Source organism: Amblyomma americanum, chromosome 10 (assembly GCF_052857255.1).
Source record: "Amblyomma americanum isolate KBUSLIRL-KWMA chromosome 10, ASM5285725v1, whole genome shotgun sequence".
NCBI classification, from domain to species: domain Eukaryota; kingdom Metazoa; phylum Arthropoda; class Arachnida; order Ixodida; family Ixodidae; genus Amblyomma; species Amblyomma americanum.
The window spans coordinates 24160212-24173100 of record NC_135506.1 but is presented as its reverse complement, the minus strand read 5'-3'; the positions used below and the strand labels follow the sequence as shown (position 1 = coordinate 24173100).

At 47.2% G+C, this 12889-nt stretch overlaps 1 protein-coding gene across 1 annotated transcript; it reads left to right on the top strand.

Annotated features, from left to right (window-relative positions):
* The first annotated feature begins 2768 nt into the window (after nt 1-2768).
* Nucleotides 2769-4066, top strand: LOC144107625 (uncharacterized). The gene is made up of 2 exons (XM_077640726.1): nt 2769-2848; nt 2934-4066. Exon 2 carries the CDS (start codon nt 2936-2938, stop codon nt 3647-3649), a length of 714 nt encoding a protein of 237 aa, XP_077496852.1. The 5' UTR covers nt 2769-2848; nt 2934-2935; the 3' UTR covers nt 3650-4066.
* Nucleotides 4067-12889: the final 8823 nt, after the last annotated feature.

Sequence of the window (12889 nt, the reverse complement as noted above, 5' to 3'; positions counted from 1 at the left end):
AGTAAAAAGAAGTCTGGTAAGTTATTGTGTCAATCTTGCGCGGTCGCGTTGGTGTGCTTAGAATAGCGTACCTTAAGTATGCTAATAATAATAATAATAATAATAATTGGTTTTGGGGGAAAGGAAATGACGCAGTATCTGTCTCATATATCGTTGGACACCTGAACCGCGCCGTAAGGGAAGGGTAAAGAAGGGAGTGAAAGGAGAAAGGAAGAGAGAGGTGCCGTAGTGGAGGGCTCCGGAATAATTTCGATCACCTGGGGATCTTTAACGTGCACTGACATCGCACAGCACACGGGCGCCTTAGCGTCTTTCCTCCATAAAAACGCAGCCGCGTTTTTTTCGGTCTGAGTGTTCTTCGGGGCGATCCATGACAATGGGCAAACGTCCATATTACAGATACCGCTCCGTCCTTTCGTTTTTGTCCTAATAGCATCTTCCGCCTGCTCAGAGCTTTCGTTTTAACAGTAACGCTCGTTACGATGAAATTGTCGTGTGGCTTAAATTTTAGTCAGTGAACGTCATTTATGAGAGAAAAGAAACGCCGCACTTGTTGCTTGCCCTTCCGAAAAAGACAATGCTAAACGCCATATGCTTTTTCATTGCATCATGCATGTGTCATGTTTCATGAGGTAGTACATGATCGTGAAGCTTGTTTGGAAAGAAGCAGCCGAAGGCGTGCTACTAATAGACACGTGGCGAGATTGAGAGGGGACGCGGCAATGAAAAGTGTTTTCGTTATTCATGCATGCGATATGTAACTAAACTTGGTTGGTTTTTGGTGGAAAGGAAATGGCGCAGTATCTGTCTCATATATCGTTGGACACCTGAACCGCGCCGTAAGAGAAGGTATAAAGGAGGGAGTGAAAGAAGAAAGGAAGAAAGAGGTGCCGTAGTGGAGGGCTCCGGAATAATTTCGACCGCCTGGGGATCTTTAACGTGCACTGACATCGCACAGCACACGGGCGCCTTAGCGTTTTTCCTCCATAAAAACGCAGCCGCCGCGGTCGGGTTCGAACCCGGGAACTCCGGATCAGTAGTCGAGCGCCCTAACCACTGAGCCACCGCGGCGGGTGTAAACTTGGTGCAAATATGAAATTCCTACGCTAGTTTCACTAATTCCCTTTATTTATAGCTATACCTGGTGCAGTTCTGGGTAATTATAATTAACACCGTCGTCAAGTCCCCCCAAGGTCTCAAATAATTTAGTAGATACTGCGGATTTTTTATGCCAGAATGTACATAAAGCCCTGTTCATTACGATGACGCGATTAGTTCTTTTTCTATATGATCAGTACTTGTGCATGCATATTACATGAAAACGCTTCTTACAAGAAATAACTAACACAGTACTGCACGTGTAGGGAAAAAATCGAGAGATTTATTACGCTCCTCAACGTCTCAGGAATAGTTTGCGACAAATGGAATCTTTTGATATTCATGCGAATTACGAAGGTGAGTGATCCTGTCGCAGAAAATGTGAGAGGTTACAAAACGAACCTTAAAGTTTATTCCCTCGTTTATGGCATCTTCGCTTTCGCTTTGGTCAAAGAAATGCGGCACTGAAATCAAAGAAATTTCCTCACAATTTTTGACGACCACACTTCTAAAAAGCGTAATTTCTAAATTTGTACTCAATAATTTGCTATAATTTTTCGTCACGAAACTAGATTCAGGGCTAGGAAAGAAAATAATTCTAGAAAAAAAAATTTCACCAAATCGACCAGCTTAATAACAGGACAAGTCGGCCTGGCTGGTGCGTGGTCATGCGGCTAAAAACAGCGCTAAGCGAGACAGGAGATGAGGGACACGACGCTGTCCCCACTTTTCGCACAGCGCGACACGTACGTATGTCAGCAGACGATGAGCGCATGTCTGCTCCGACGAAACAAGGCCAGCACTTCCCCTCACTATTGTCCCGAAGTAAAATCATTCCGGCTAGTGCAGAGTATCAAAACTTGTTTTATTCAATGCCTAGCGCATAAACGGCAGGAACGCTTTCTACATGTTTACTGCTAACCAAATATACAATACAGTGGCAAACTATTTCTCTTTATAGGCCGCACGTGGCCAACGCGAGCTCGTGTACTTCAACAAATTACTAAGTTGGAAGCATCGACCATTGCTATGATTCGCAGAAACTGGAAACGCGCCTACAAGCCTTGAAAACCCGCGCTCAACACCTATCCGCGACGCCACTCCCCGACCTTTTGCCTACCATGAGCTCGCTAGCGACTGCAGCGCCACCTCGTTTGTTTACAAACATGCAGGAGGTCTAAGCACGTGACACAAACAGCCGATCAACAAGTCCACATAAGCACAAGGAAGCAAATAGCCAATCCACCAATCCATCAGTTGGAAACCGAAACCAAAACCAATGAATACAACAATAAATGGGACCTATGCGACCAAGTGCGACGTCATAAAGTTGTTTTATTCTCGCTGAGATATAATAATTTTCACGGTGAACCAAAGGTTAATAATAATAATTGAGTATTATTGAAATTACAGCAATGATAATATTGGGGTGACATTAGCTCTCGTAGCTAATTTTTTCTTCTAGGAATTCATAAAGCCATAAATCATGATTATAATGCAAAATATTGCATGTTCATATTTTATTTTCCGATACGGCGGCCCGTGCAGCGCTGGACTCATGTTCAAGACCTATTTAGAAGAAGAAAGAAGTAGAAGCAGCTGTGAGGTCTCACTCCTGGCCCCGTGGTCACGTGAGCTGTACGAGGCCTCGTCTCTTCTACCACGGCAACTGGACAGTCCGCCCGCGCCCAATCTCTTAAGCTCCCTGTTCCTGCTCCTCACGCCCACGGAGCTCACAGAAGAGATACAGGTGAGCCTGAAAGCCGAGGCAGTCGCTGAAGAAGCGCGCCGTATTTCAACTGTCGTTTCCTTGACCCTCGCTTCTTCATTTCCAGTCATGACAACGCGGATGCTGCCCCGAACACTCGGTACGTACCGGTGTGCAGGCTCCGAGACATCCACTGAGAAGATCTTGTTCGTCAGCTGGTGCTGCCGCAATGGACCACGCAGGGTCAAGGTCAAGCGCGTCCCCGGCTGCCACAAGCGCTACCCGCCCTCGCCCGCGGACAGACCGGTGGCCGAGGAGACAGCGATGGAGGTGGGCGGAGACCCTCGGCTCACGAGGAAGGAGGCGCTCAAGCTGGCCAAGAAGAGGGAGGCCGAGCTGGTGCAAGCCCTCCAGCGGCTGCAGATCGTGGAGACGGCGGCGACGCGAGTAGCGAAGAGGGGGCGAAGGCGTGTCTCAGCGATGCCCGACGGCTGCGCTGGAGGGGCCGTCGGTCTTGAGGCAGCCGGAGGAGCGTTCCCGGGACATGTAATGGAATCGGCAAGAGCTGCGGAGAGGCTGACCAGGAGGGTCCAGCGGATGCCGTCATTGGAAGAGGTCGTGGTCCGTCTGAAGGCCAAGAAGGCAGCCCAGATGGACATCGCCGGTGGCGCCGGGGATGGTTACACCCTCAGCCATACAAGAAACCAGAAAGTAAAAATGAAAAAATCGAAGAAGGCGCCCCGGAGCCAGCCGTCCACTTGCAGCGACGGGGAAGAACGGAGGAAAAAAAGACCCCGTCGGCTGAAAAGCGATCCTGGGAGTGCTCCTTGCGTTGATAACTGAAGGACCATCGGCATTCGTAACATTTAAGTGATGATTATCGTATTTGTGACTTATAGTGCTGTGAAGCTTCTTGGTTTCGTTTGCTACGATACTAAGGTTGCGGAATTTTTTAATTTAAAAGACAAGCCTAATCGACGAAGTAGCGAATTGCGAAAGGTGTTTAATGTAACGACAATTATCCGGCCATCTTTTAACCGTTCGAGTTTCAATCAACACGCAGTATTTCTGGCACTTGACTCAATGCATGCGGATTTGCAAGTATAGTGTTTCATTTTATTTTGTATTAAGCCGTTAGATCGAATACTGTGCTTCCCAGACGCGAAAAGATCTATCGCATGGGGACCTTTTTTGCCTGTTGAATTGTGACAGATACGGAATAATGTACTATCGGCTATCAAAGCATACGAGATGCGTGTTATCGGCAAAAAAAAAAAAATTAGTATTGCGATGCCTCGCAATCTAGCCGCCTGGAAAAAGTATGGGTTAATGAAGGATGCTTGTTCCCACATAACGTTCAGACATTTCAGGCGATTGGCTTGACGGACTATTTCGAAAGAGATTTTTCCCGCCATTCCCCATCCGAAAGTAGGGTGTTGGTTTATGTTGCTGTAGTTTTGTACTTCGTAGGTTCACAAAAAACTCGACGCGCTGCATATGACTCGGCCGAGAATATTTGCTTCGAAGGTGTAACATAGATAGTCGAGCTATAATATAGGAGTGTAATACGAAGATACCCAATCCCAGTGTTTTAAATCTGTTGGAATTTCTGCAGCGCAGACAACTTTCTTTTTAACATGAGGACTGTTATGAGATATGTTCGTGGACGTAATATCGCAGTGTCCAGTAAGTTAGATGAATACGGTTAAGGAGTAATACATAGATTCCATATGCGATATCAACGTAACGTTTACCCCTTAAAAATGCTCAGATGTTTACTCAGCCGCTTTTACTCATTCGCCCGCCTGTGGCCTAGACGTTAATGAGAGATGCGCAGACAATGTCAGCTGCTTTTTTTTTAGTTTTCACGGGAAGAACTGCGTACTGCCAGCGCCATTCAAATCTCTTGATAGAGCAGCAGTCTGTCTTGTATTAGTTTTACAAGGTTACGAGGCGATTAAAATGGTAAGAGTCCGTAATGATCACGTGAATTAAAAACTTGTGATCACAGGGAGGCGTCATCACAATTGAGTGCACTTTGATCTGGCGATGGTGATAGTGGATCTTTCGCGCAGAAGCTTTTTATACCTTTTTCGCCTCAGATTGCACTCCAAATCTTCAAGTACGCGGATCGCCTCCTGGGCTGTGACTTTAACAAAAAATTTTAATGGAACTTAAAGATGTCTCATTCAAATGATAGTTGAGAATGTCCTCTTTTCTAAACGTACATCTGTCTTCTACAGCTTATAAAATGCGACACTGAATGCTTCACAAAATACTGTCGCAAACACGGCACCAGCAACGCTTTCTTCCAGTGCAAGAAGTACCATCTAAGTTTATAGTTTACATCCACCGCCGAAAGAGGGCAGGCAGTTCGCGAAGCGCTGCTGTTCGTTTCAGCCTTGCCAAATAGGGACATCACAGAGGGACTGAGTTGAGCGACGCGCTTGTGTAACGTGCTCAAACGCGAAAGGCAGTTAACAAACGAGATTTATAATCGAATCACGGGATCAGACGAGGACGGGTACCCAAACGCCCAACCTGTAAAACGTACGCGGAACATAGTAGGCATGTCAATAACACCCGCCGTTCTAGTAATTTCGTTTCGATTTCCCGTGGTGATTGTGAAAAGAGCAGGAGCGTAAACAAATTCCGTTTTAAGTTCCACTTAACCTAATTAAGAAGTAAGGAAGAAGTTTGCTAGTTCCCAAGCTTCGTGCCGCATCTCAAGGCGCCAATTAACCAGTGAGTGGTGCATGTGCTGGAAGAAAAATAAAGTAATATCCACCAGAAAAGCCTCTTTTGATGTAAGATGGAAAGAGTTGAACAGCCCGAAAAAAATGTTCAGTGTTGCCAACTCAATATGGACTATACACCGAACCCTGTTCAGCCCCCCGTAGTAGATATGCATGCCGTTTCCGAAGAGGACAAAATCACCATCACACGATCACTTAAACTTATGAGCCAAACTAAATGTAAAGCGTTTTAATGGTTTTCGGCACTCAATACTTCGCGCATTTATCGTGTACTTAAACCATTCGACAAAACGCAGTAATTTTATACTGAACTTTCGCATTCAGTTTTGCCGGTGTAAAAGCTTGAGCGAGTTCAATCATGCTTTTTTTTTTGTGCCTCATCTGGTATCAACCGCTGCTATAAGCACAACTGCTTTCATCTTCTCTAAATATATTCTTATCTATCTTCCTATATTCTCGCTAGGTAATTCATTACTCTTAATGATCAGGTTACAAGCCAGTTGCGTATACTTACCAACGTAAAATATGAATGGCTTCATCGATTTGCCAAGCTTCGAACTGCCGCGGGGCAGCTCGGGACTGTGTGTGGGCCGGAATGAGATTCACAAATGATGTATACAGGAACCTCCAGGTGGCCCGTCGGTGTTCTCGAGTTCGGCGCACCTGATAGATCGAGCATATGTTAGCCCAGCGCCCTCTCTTGCCTTCACAAGGCAAACTGCCACCGGCTAGACTGCTGTGTAGACCCTTTGTGATACACATATGCGCAGTATCGGCCACAAATGTCTCCAGGACAGGCAGGCGGCAACCATCGCGTATAGATTTGTTATCAGCCGGTGGTTACAGACTACATTTGCGGAGGTGGAAGTTGTTCTTGGGCTCTCTATAATGTGCTAGTGAAATTCTGACCTATAAAAAAAAAGGACACCCCATCTCTTTCATTCGGCGTATCACCCAAAACCAGAAAAGACTCAACGAAAACAAAAATAATTCCACATCTGGCCCAAGAACCTGCAATCGGCAAAAACGCGTTTGCAATCCTTATGTAAAATGCATCAGTGAAACCTTGGCCCTTATTCCCAGGAATGAAGGGATACAAACGACACACAAACCAACCTCCACCAACGGACATCTCTTACCTGCCCAAAAGACCGTCGCCCGAAAGAAAAAGGCTCAAGGGGTAGTATACAAAAAGCCCTGCTCGAAGTACTCGGGGTCGTTCATTACTTAAACCAAGAGCTTTCCCGAAACAATGAAGCAGCACAAAGCGGATGTCGAACAAATGAAGAGGGATCGAAGCACGGTGGCCGAACACTGCGAGGCACATGTGACCACAAGATTGACTTCGAGGAGACTATTGTTCTGGACACCGAGCCGCGGCCACGCAGGAGGCTCTTACTTGAGTCATGGCATATTCAGTAGACGGGGGGAATGCTGACCGCTCCCTAGGAACCCTTTCTCCCTCATGGATCCAAGGTATACGGCCAGTGACCCAGCGGCTGACTAAACGAGGGCTTAAAAATGCAAGCTGCAACTCGCCCGCAGTCACACCTGATGTCACACCTGATGCAGTCACACCGCAGTCACAACCGAGTAGGTTATGAACCGTCCTGTTTTTGTCATTTTTGGTTGGCGTTCTTTTATGACTTTCATTTAAGGTATATATTAGCACAACAAAGACAGTTGCATTTTTACATAGCGGGAAAGGGATGAACTGTGACATGGGCTCTGCAGCAGTGCTGTCAGTGCAAATCTTCCTTCACTAGGTCTTGTGAAACACGTACATACTCCGGCAGAGAACCCGACCGAATGCTTTCACCGCCACAATTTTGTTGCCTGCAGCGTTTCACACTTAAAGAGAAGAATCATATCCCGCAGTTAAGCGGTTAGGTGCACCCCATTTCGCCAGGCCCGAGGGACGGGGGCTGAGGCTCGAAAACTTGAAGGGACACCTAAGTTTCACCTTACCTCTTTGCTTATCACTCAGCAGACGCGGTCGTTCTCTGTTTGCATTCATAGATCGCGGGAAGTTCTCATACCACTCCTGCCGCACTGTTGTGGTCCAGCGCTTAAGAGGTGCGCCACTGCCCCGGAAGGTCGCTGCTTGAAACACAGCCACCGGTGGGGTTTGTGAGACTCAGGTTGCACCTCCCGTGCAACCTCTCGCCGCCTGCTACTCTGGGCGGTTTGCCCATAATCCGGTGGGCAGGTTGTGTTGACCTCACAAGTTCACGTGACCTAGGTGGCAGGAGGGCACCCAAGCTGCTTTTTCATTCGCTACGCCGAAGCCAGATTTTTTCCACAAAGGGAGCCTTGACGCTGTTGCATTAATACCGGCAAAAAACGCAAGAACTCGTATGCATATGCATTATTCGCCCGCCTATGCAACGCGCTGCGGCCTTTATGTAGTCGGTAGTTTTCTATCGCTTGTGGCGGAGTTCAGAAAACATTCTTTTAATGAACATCTCGTAGGGCACGCACGTTTTATCATCCTTGCTGCTTACAGCTCGCTGCCTATACGTGTTTAAGAGTTAAAAAATTGTATTTTTGGACTGTGTATAGGTGCCGACTGCAGAGCATTTTTTTGCAATATCTCCCAATATACCACGTATCTCCAATGCGATCCTATGTACCGTGTTCTCGCAATGTAGTAAAAGAAATTGTTTCAGTTAAATTGAGCCCCGCGGGCTGTATACATCAAGTGCTGACTATACACCAGAAACTGTGGTGCTTCAATTGCCATCCGAGTTCCGCAGCCTTTGACCAGAATTGTTTGGGACGAAAAACACGACTAGAGGTTGAGGTTGAGGTTGTTGCAGCTTCTGGTGGGGTTATATCCATCAGATGACGCTACAGCAGCAATGTAAACCAACGCCCAGAGTTATCGAGTAACGTTTGAAACCGCGCTAAAACCAGGCGTATTCGCCCTTGCCATTCCGGAAGTGACGCCACCGCACAACATCGGAGTTGCGGCGAAATCCCCTTGTGCTCGGCGGAGCGAGTGGCGCCGAAACGTCGAGTGAAACCCGCGAACCCTTTCCAGATCAACCAGTGGAGCATGCATTCTGCGCCACGTAGCCAGAAAAATCTATCCGAATCAGCGCCATGATATTGGAGGTGGAAAGAAAACTGTGTCGGGAGCGCTACGTTATGCGGCCAGTCTCCGGCAGCCAAGTTCTCTTGAAGCCGTTACCAAACTCGGCCCAACGTGAGGGCTGAGACTCGGCCCTGAACAGTAAAACGCGCCGCATACTGTCACATGAACAGTAAAACTCTCCGCATACTGTCACTGTCATTTTCTCTTTATAGAGCGAAACCTCTACTCCTCTCGAACAAAGCTGAAAATCATGTGGCTATGAAACTTGATCTTCAAACCAGAAGGAGCGGAGGCTTGGCTCTGACGTTATGTCACGTGGCTTGCCACGCCTCACCACAGATGCGCGCGTTGAGCCGACGGCGCTCACTCGCCTCGCAACTATCGAATCACGTGACTCGCTGCGCCTCGCCACAGTTGCGTACGCGGAGCCGACGGCACTCTCGCAACTGCCGGAAATCGCGCGACGCGCCGTTCGCTATGTAAAAGCGTGTGATGTGTGCTTACCTTCACAAAAAGCCTGGGATGAGCAACGGGCCGGAACTAGATCTTCGACGATATATCGTCGCCGTCAAGCGGAATCTGGATATGAAGACACGTCAGATTGGATAACCAGGCTTAGCAGAACTTTCGCTGGTCTTGCTAGGGTCAGCCGGGTTGAACCACAGCTATATTTTTTTTATTTTTTGATAAGGCTTCACGATTATCACTTTATACTCCCTTCTGAATTTTTATTCCTACGTGGCTGATGACTGAGGTCGAGCTTTCAGGTAATCTTCTTTGGCGCTGTTCTGCCTAAAATGTGAAGAGAAGGCAGGCGTACCAGGGGGCGGCAGAAAGTTAGGTGGGCGGATGAGATTAAGAAGTTTGCGGAGATAGAGTGGTCGCATCTGACACAGGACAGGGTTGCTAGGAGAGATGTGAGAGAAGCCTTTGTCCTGCAGCGGGCGTAGTCAGGCTGATGATGATCAACGGTCGGTCACATGCGGGTGAATGACATGGAGAGGCAGAGAAAAACTTTTGCATTCCCCTACACGAGAGAGTTATGGCATAGCGTGGTCCGCGATCCGCTACTGTGATCCGCTGCCGCGAGGCGACATTGCGCATGCGCAGAACGCCGTGAAGGCGCCAGATGGCGCCACGTGCCCGTCAAATGCATGCGTGTCTGCTGCGTTAGGACCAATCAGCACTTAGCAGTGGCGCCCCGCGAAATGGTTCACAGTAGCGGATCGCGTTATGCCATAACTCTCCATTAAAGCAGTGACGTAAGTGAAAGTGACAGGTATGGTTCTGCACTTCTTGGACACGATCGACGAGAATGAGCTAAAAACGTGTTTGGTGCTCGTTGGAAGAGAGGAACATTCCTCCCATCTCCTCTAGAGCATCTGGGTGGCAATCTGTGTTTCCAAGTTGTAATACATCGTTAAGATCATGGTAGGCAAGCATCACTTGTAGATATTCCAAGCCATTAGGGGTCACGGAAGAGTGATTGGTAAACTTGCAATTAATGTAACGGATGCAAGAAAGGTATCAGATTGTTTTAGGTATGAAATGCTTTTAGTTCTCGGCAAACTCTGGCAAACATCGTTCAGAAACTGCGACGAAGGTTAGGGCGACCTTTAAGGAGAGGGCGGACATTCAGCGAACATCGGGAAACTTTCCGTACGAATGGTATGCAACTTGTTGAGTAATAAGGAAGCAAAAAGAGAAAAAAATCAGGAATCTCTCATTCTTGTGTTCAGAAACTCATGACCTAGTTCCTCATGAACTCATGAGTTCACAGATGAAAGGAGAGAAAAATTTGATTGAATACGACGGCGTCCCTTTGGTCTTTTGACACAGTGCGTCGTTTCGAACTTCCTTCGTCAGAAGAATTGAATAACATTTTCGGCTTAATGAAGAAGTGCCAATATCTCGCCGAATTTTTGCATTCAATATTCGTCCCTGAGAAAAAGCCAAGCTCTTTGATGAACGGCGACGAGATCATCATCCAAGCCAACTGGATGCGAGTCTACGCCACATAGCGGGAATGCCTGCAGGGTAGATCGATGGTTGTCGCATCCTTCTAGAGATGGCGGCAGTGGTGTTAGAAATTTCACCATGGATGGATTCTCGGTTGTAGCCGCGGTGGAAGAAAGAGGTGCTCCGACCACGCGGCCGCGATGAGGTGGGGGAGCGGGCAGTTATTGCGATAAGGGTCATTGAATAAAGTAGCTATAGTTCCTCGTTTGCTTTCCCCGCACCACTCGTGCCTCTATAAATTGAACGCAATCACATGGTTGAAAAGCATCTGTGCATTGCGAAGCTCATTCCTACGATTGCGAATAACATTTGGACAGTGGCTAGGTCAGCCGAACGGCTACATTTTGAACTTTCGTTGTCATTCACGGTTCCGTCCACCAATTAAGGCTACAGGACGTTCATAGGCGCCCTAGTGAGGCTCAGAGGATTTTCACAGAATTCTCGTTCGTTGTTGTTATATATGTCAAGCGAAGCTGTACTGACTGCAAACTTTTTTTTTAATTGCTACCAACAATAACGACTTTGCGAAGACACAAGATTGTCAGTCTGGGAGAGTGCGCCCCAGCGTCAAGTGTTGCCGCCGCGGCGCGGCACGCAGCCATTCAAACAAGAATCGCAAAGGTGGAACCAGATGACGCCACTAGTCCGCGAATTTTCCGAAAAGCGCATGTGCACTGGCTGGCGGTGCTGGCGCCAGATGGCGCAACTAGTCCACGAGTTGGCCTAAAAGCGCTTGCTCACTGGCGGTGGCGCAGTGGTTGGGGAAATCGGCAACTGACCCGGAGTAACCGGGTGCGATCCCTACCGCGGAGGCCGCGTTTCGATGGCGGAGAAACGGAAAGGCGCCCGTGTTCTGTACGATGTCAGTGCACGTTACAGATCCCCAGGCGGTCGAAATTATTGCGGAGTCCTCCACTACGTATTTCTTCCTTTCTTCTCTCTGTTCCTCCTTTATCCCTTCCCTTATGGCGCGGTTCAGGTGTCTGCCGAGATGAGACAGATACTGCGCCATTTCCTTTCCCCAAAATCAAATTTTTTTCAGTGGTTAGCGCTTATTGTGTAAATAGTTTTTGTGTATATTACGTACTTGTCCCTCTATCCGCTCTTCCTGTCCCCTCGCCTCTTTCATTTCTCCATTCTGCCTGCTATCCTTTACATCCGTTGCCCCACCTCAGGTGCTTCAGTATGGGTGGCATATGACAGGCCTAGGAAAAATGTTTTGCTTCCTTTTTATTATTATTTCAATAAACAACTTACTACTACTGGCTGGCGCTTGATTAGAAGTCATTTTCCTCAAAAACTATACTTTGCCCATGGCAACAGAACATGGGACAGCACGCATCAATTCCTGCAGTGGAATAATCTAGGCGTAGCACGGATTAGACCAATAATTTTTTCGAAAACATGCAGCAAAGCCCGACGTGTACAAGCTCACCATCGATGAAATGTGGATCCAAAAAGAACAAAGTTGATCCAAGAGCGCATCTGCTTTGTAGATTTGTAGCCGGTCGTTAGTAATAGCGATATCAGTTTTTACAATTTCGAAAACGCGAGTACCCTTGGCGCTTTGGCTCGACAAAATTTGGCTTTTTTGTTTAATTACATGCACTGGAAAGGGTGCTTTGCCTGTCTGTGTTCCGAAAGCGCATCTATTTTGGCCCGATGTAGCCAAACTTTGTTGATCCACATCGCCGAGGATAATTTATAAATGCTAAAAACCTATACAGCTATTACTAACGACTGGCTGTAACTCTCTAATTGCCACTAGGCACTAACTGTTGGTGTGAATAATGCGCTACACACTAACAAAACGACAACTGGAACGGGGGACAAAGGACAAGCGCGCTTGCCCTAAGTCCCCCTTTCCAGTTGTCGTTTTGTTATTGTGTAGTGCGTTATTCAGACCAAATGTACAACCAACTAGCCCACATTGCTGCTTTGCTTACCTAACTGTGCTAGTTAAAAGATTAATTATTGAATATTACTTAAACCAGCTTACTACTTATAACGATTCTCTGGTTTTCTGGTGTCTGCCAACACGGGTAATAATATGCAGCAAAAGCCATATTTTGATCCCAAAAAGCATATACCTGAAAATTTTTGAGTCCTCCTTGAAACACCTGGTGTATAGAGATTATAGGCCATTAGGTGTTCGAATTGACACGAAGGAATACGGAAATTATTCCGTTCTTTTTCGTCCGTTTTTTAAAG

What these genes read in the sequence shown, in the direction of transcription:
- LOC144107625 (XM_077640726.1), top strand. Translation starts at nt 2,936, where the DNA reads ATGACAACGCGGATGCTGCCCCGAACACTCGGTACGTACCGGTGTGCA.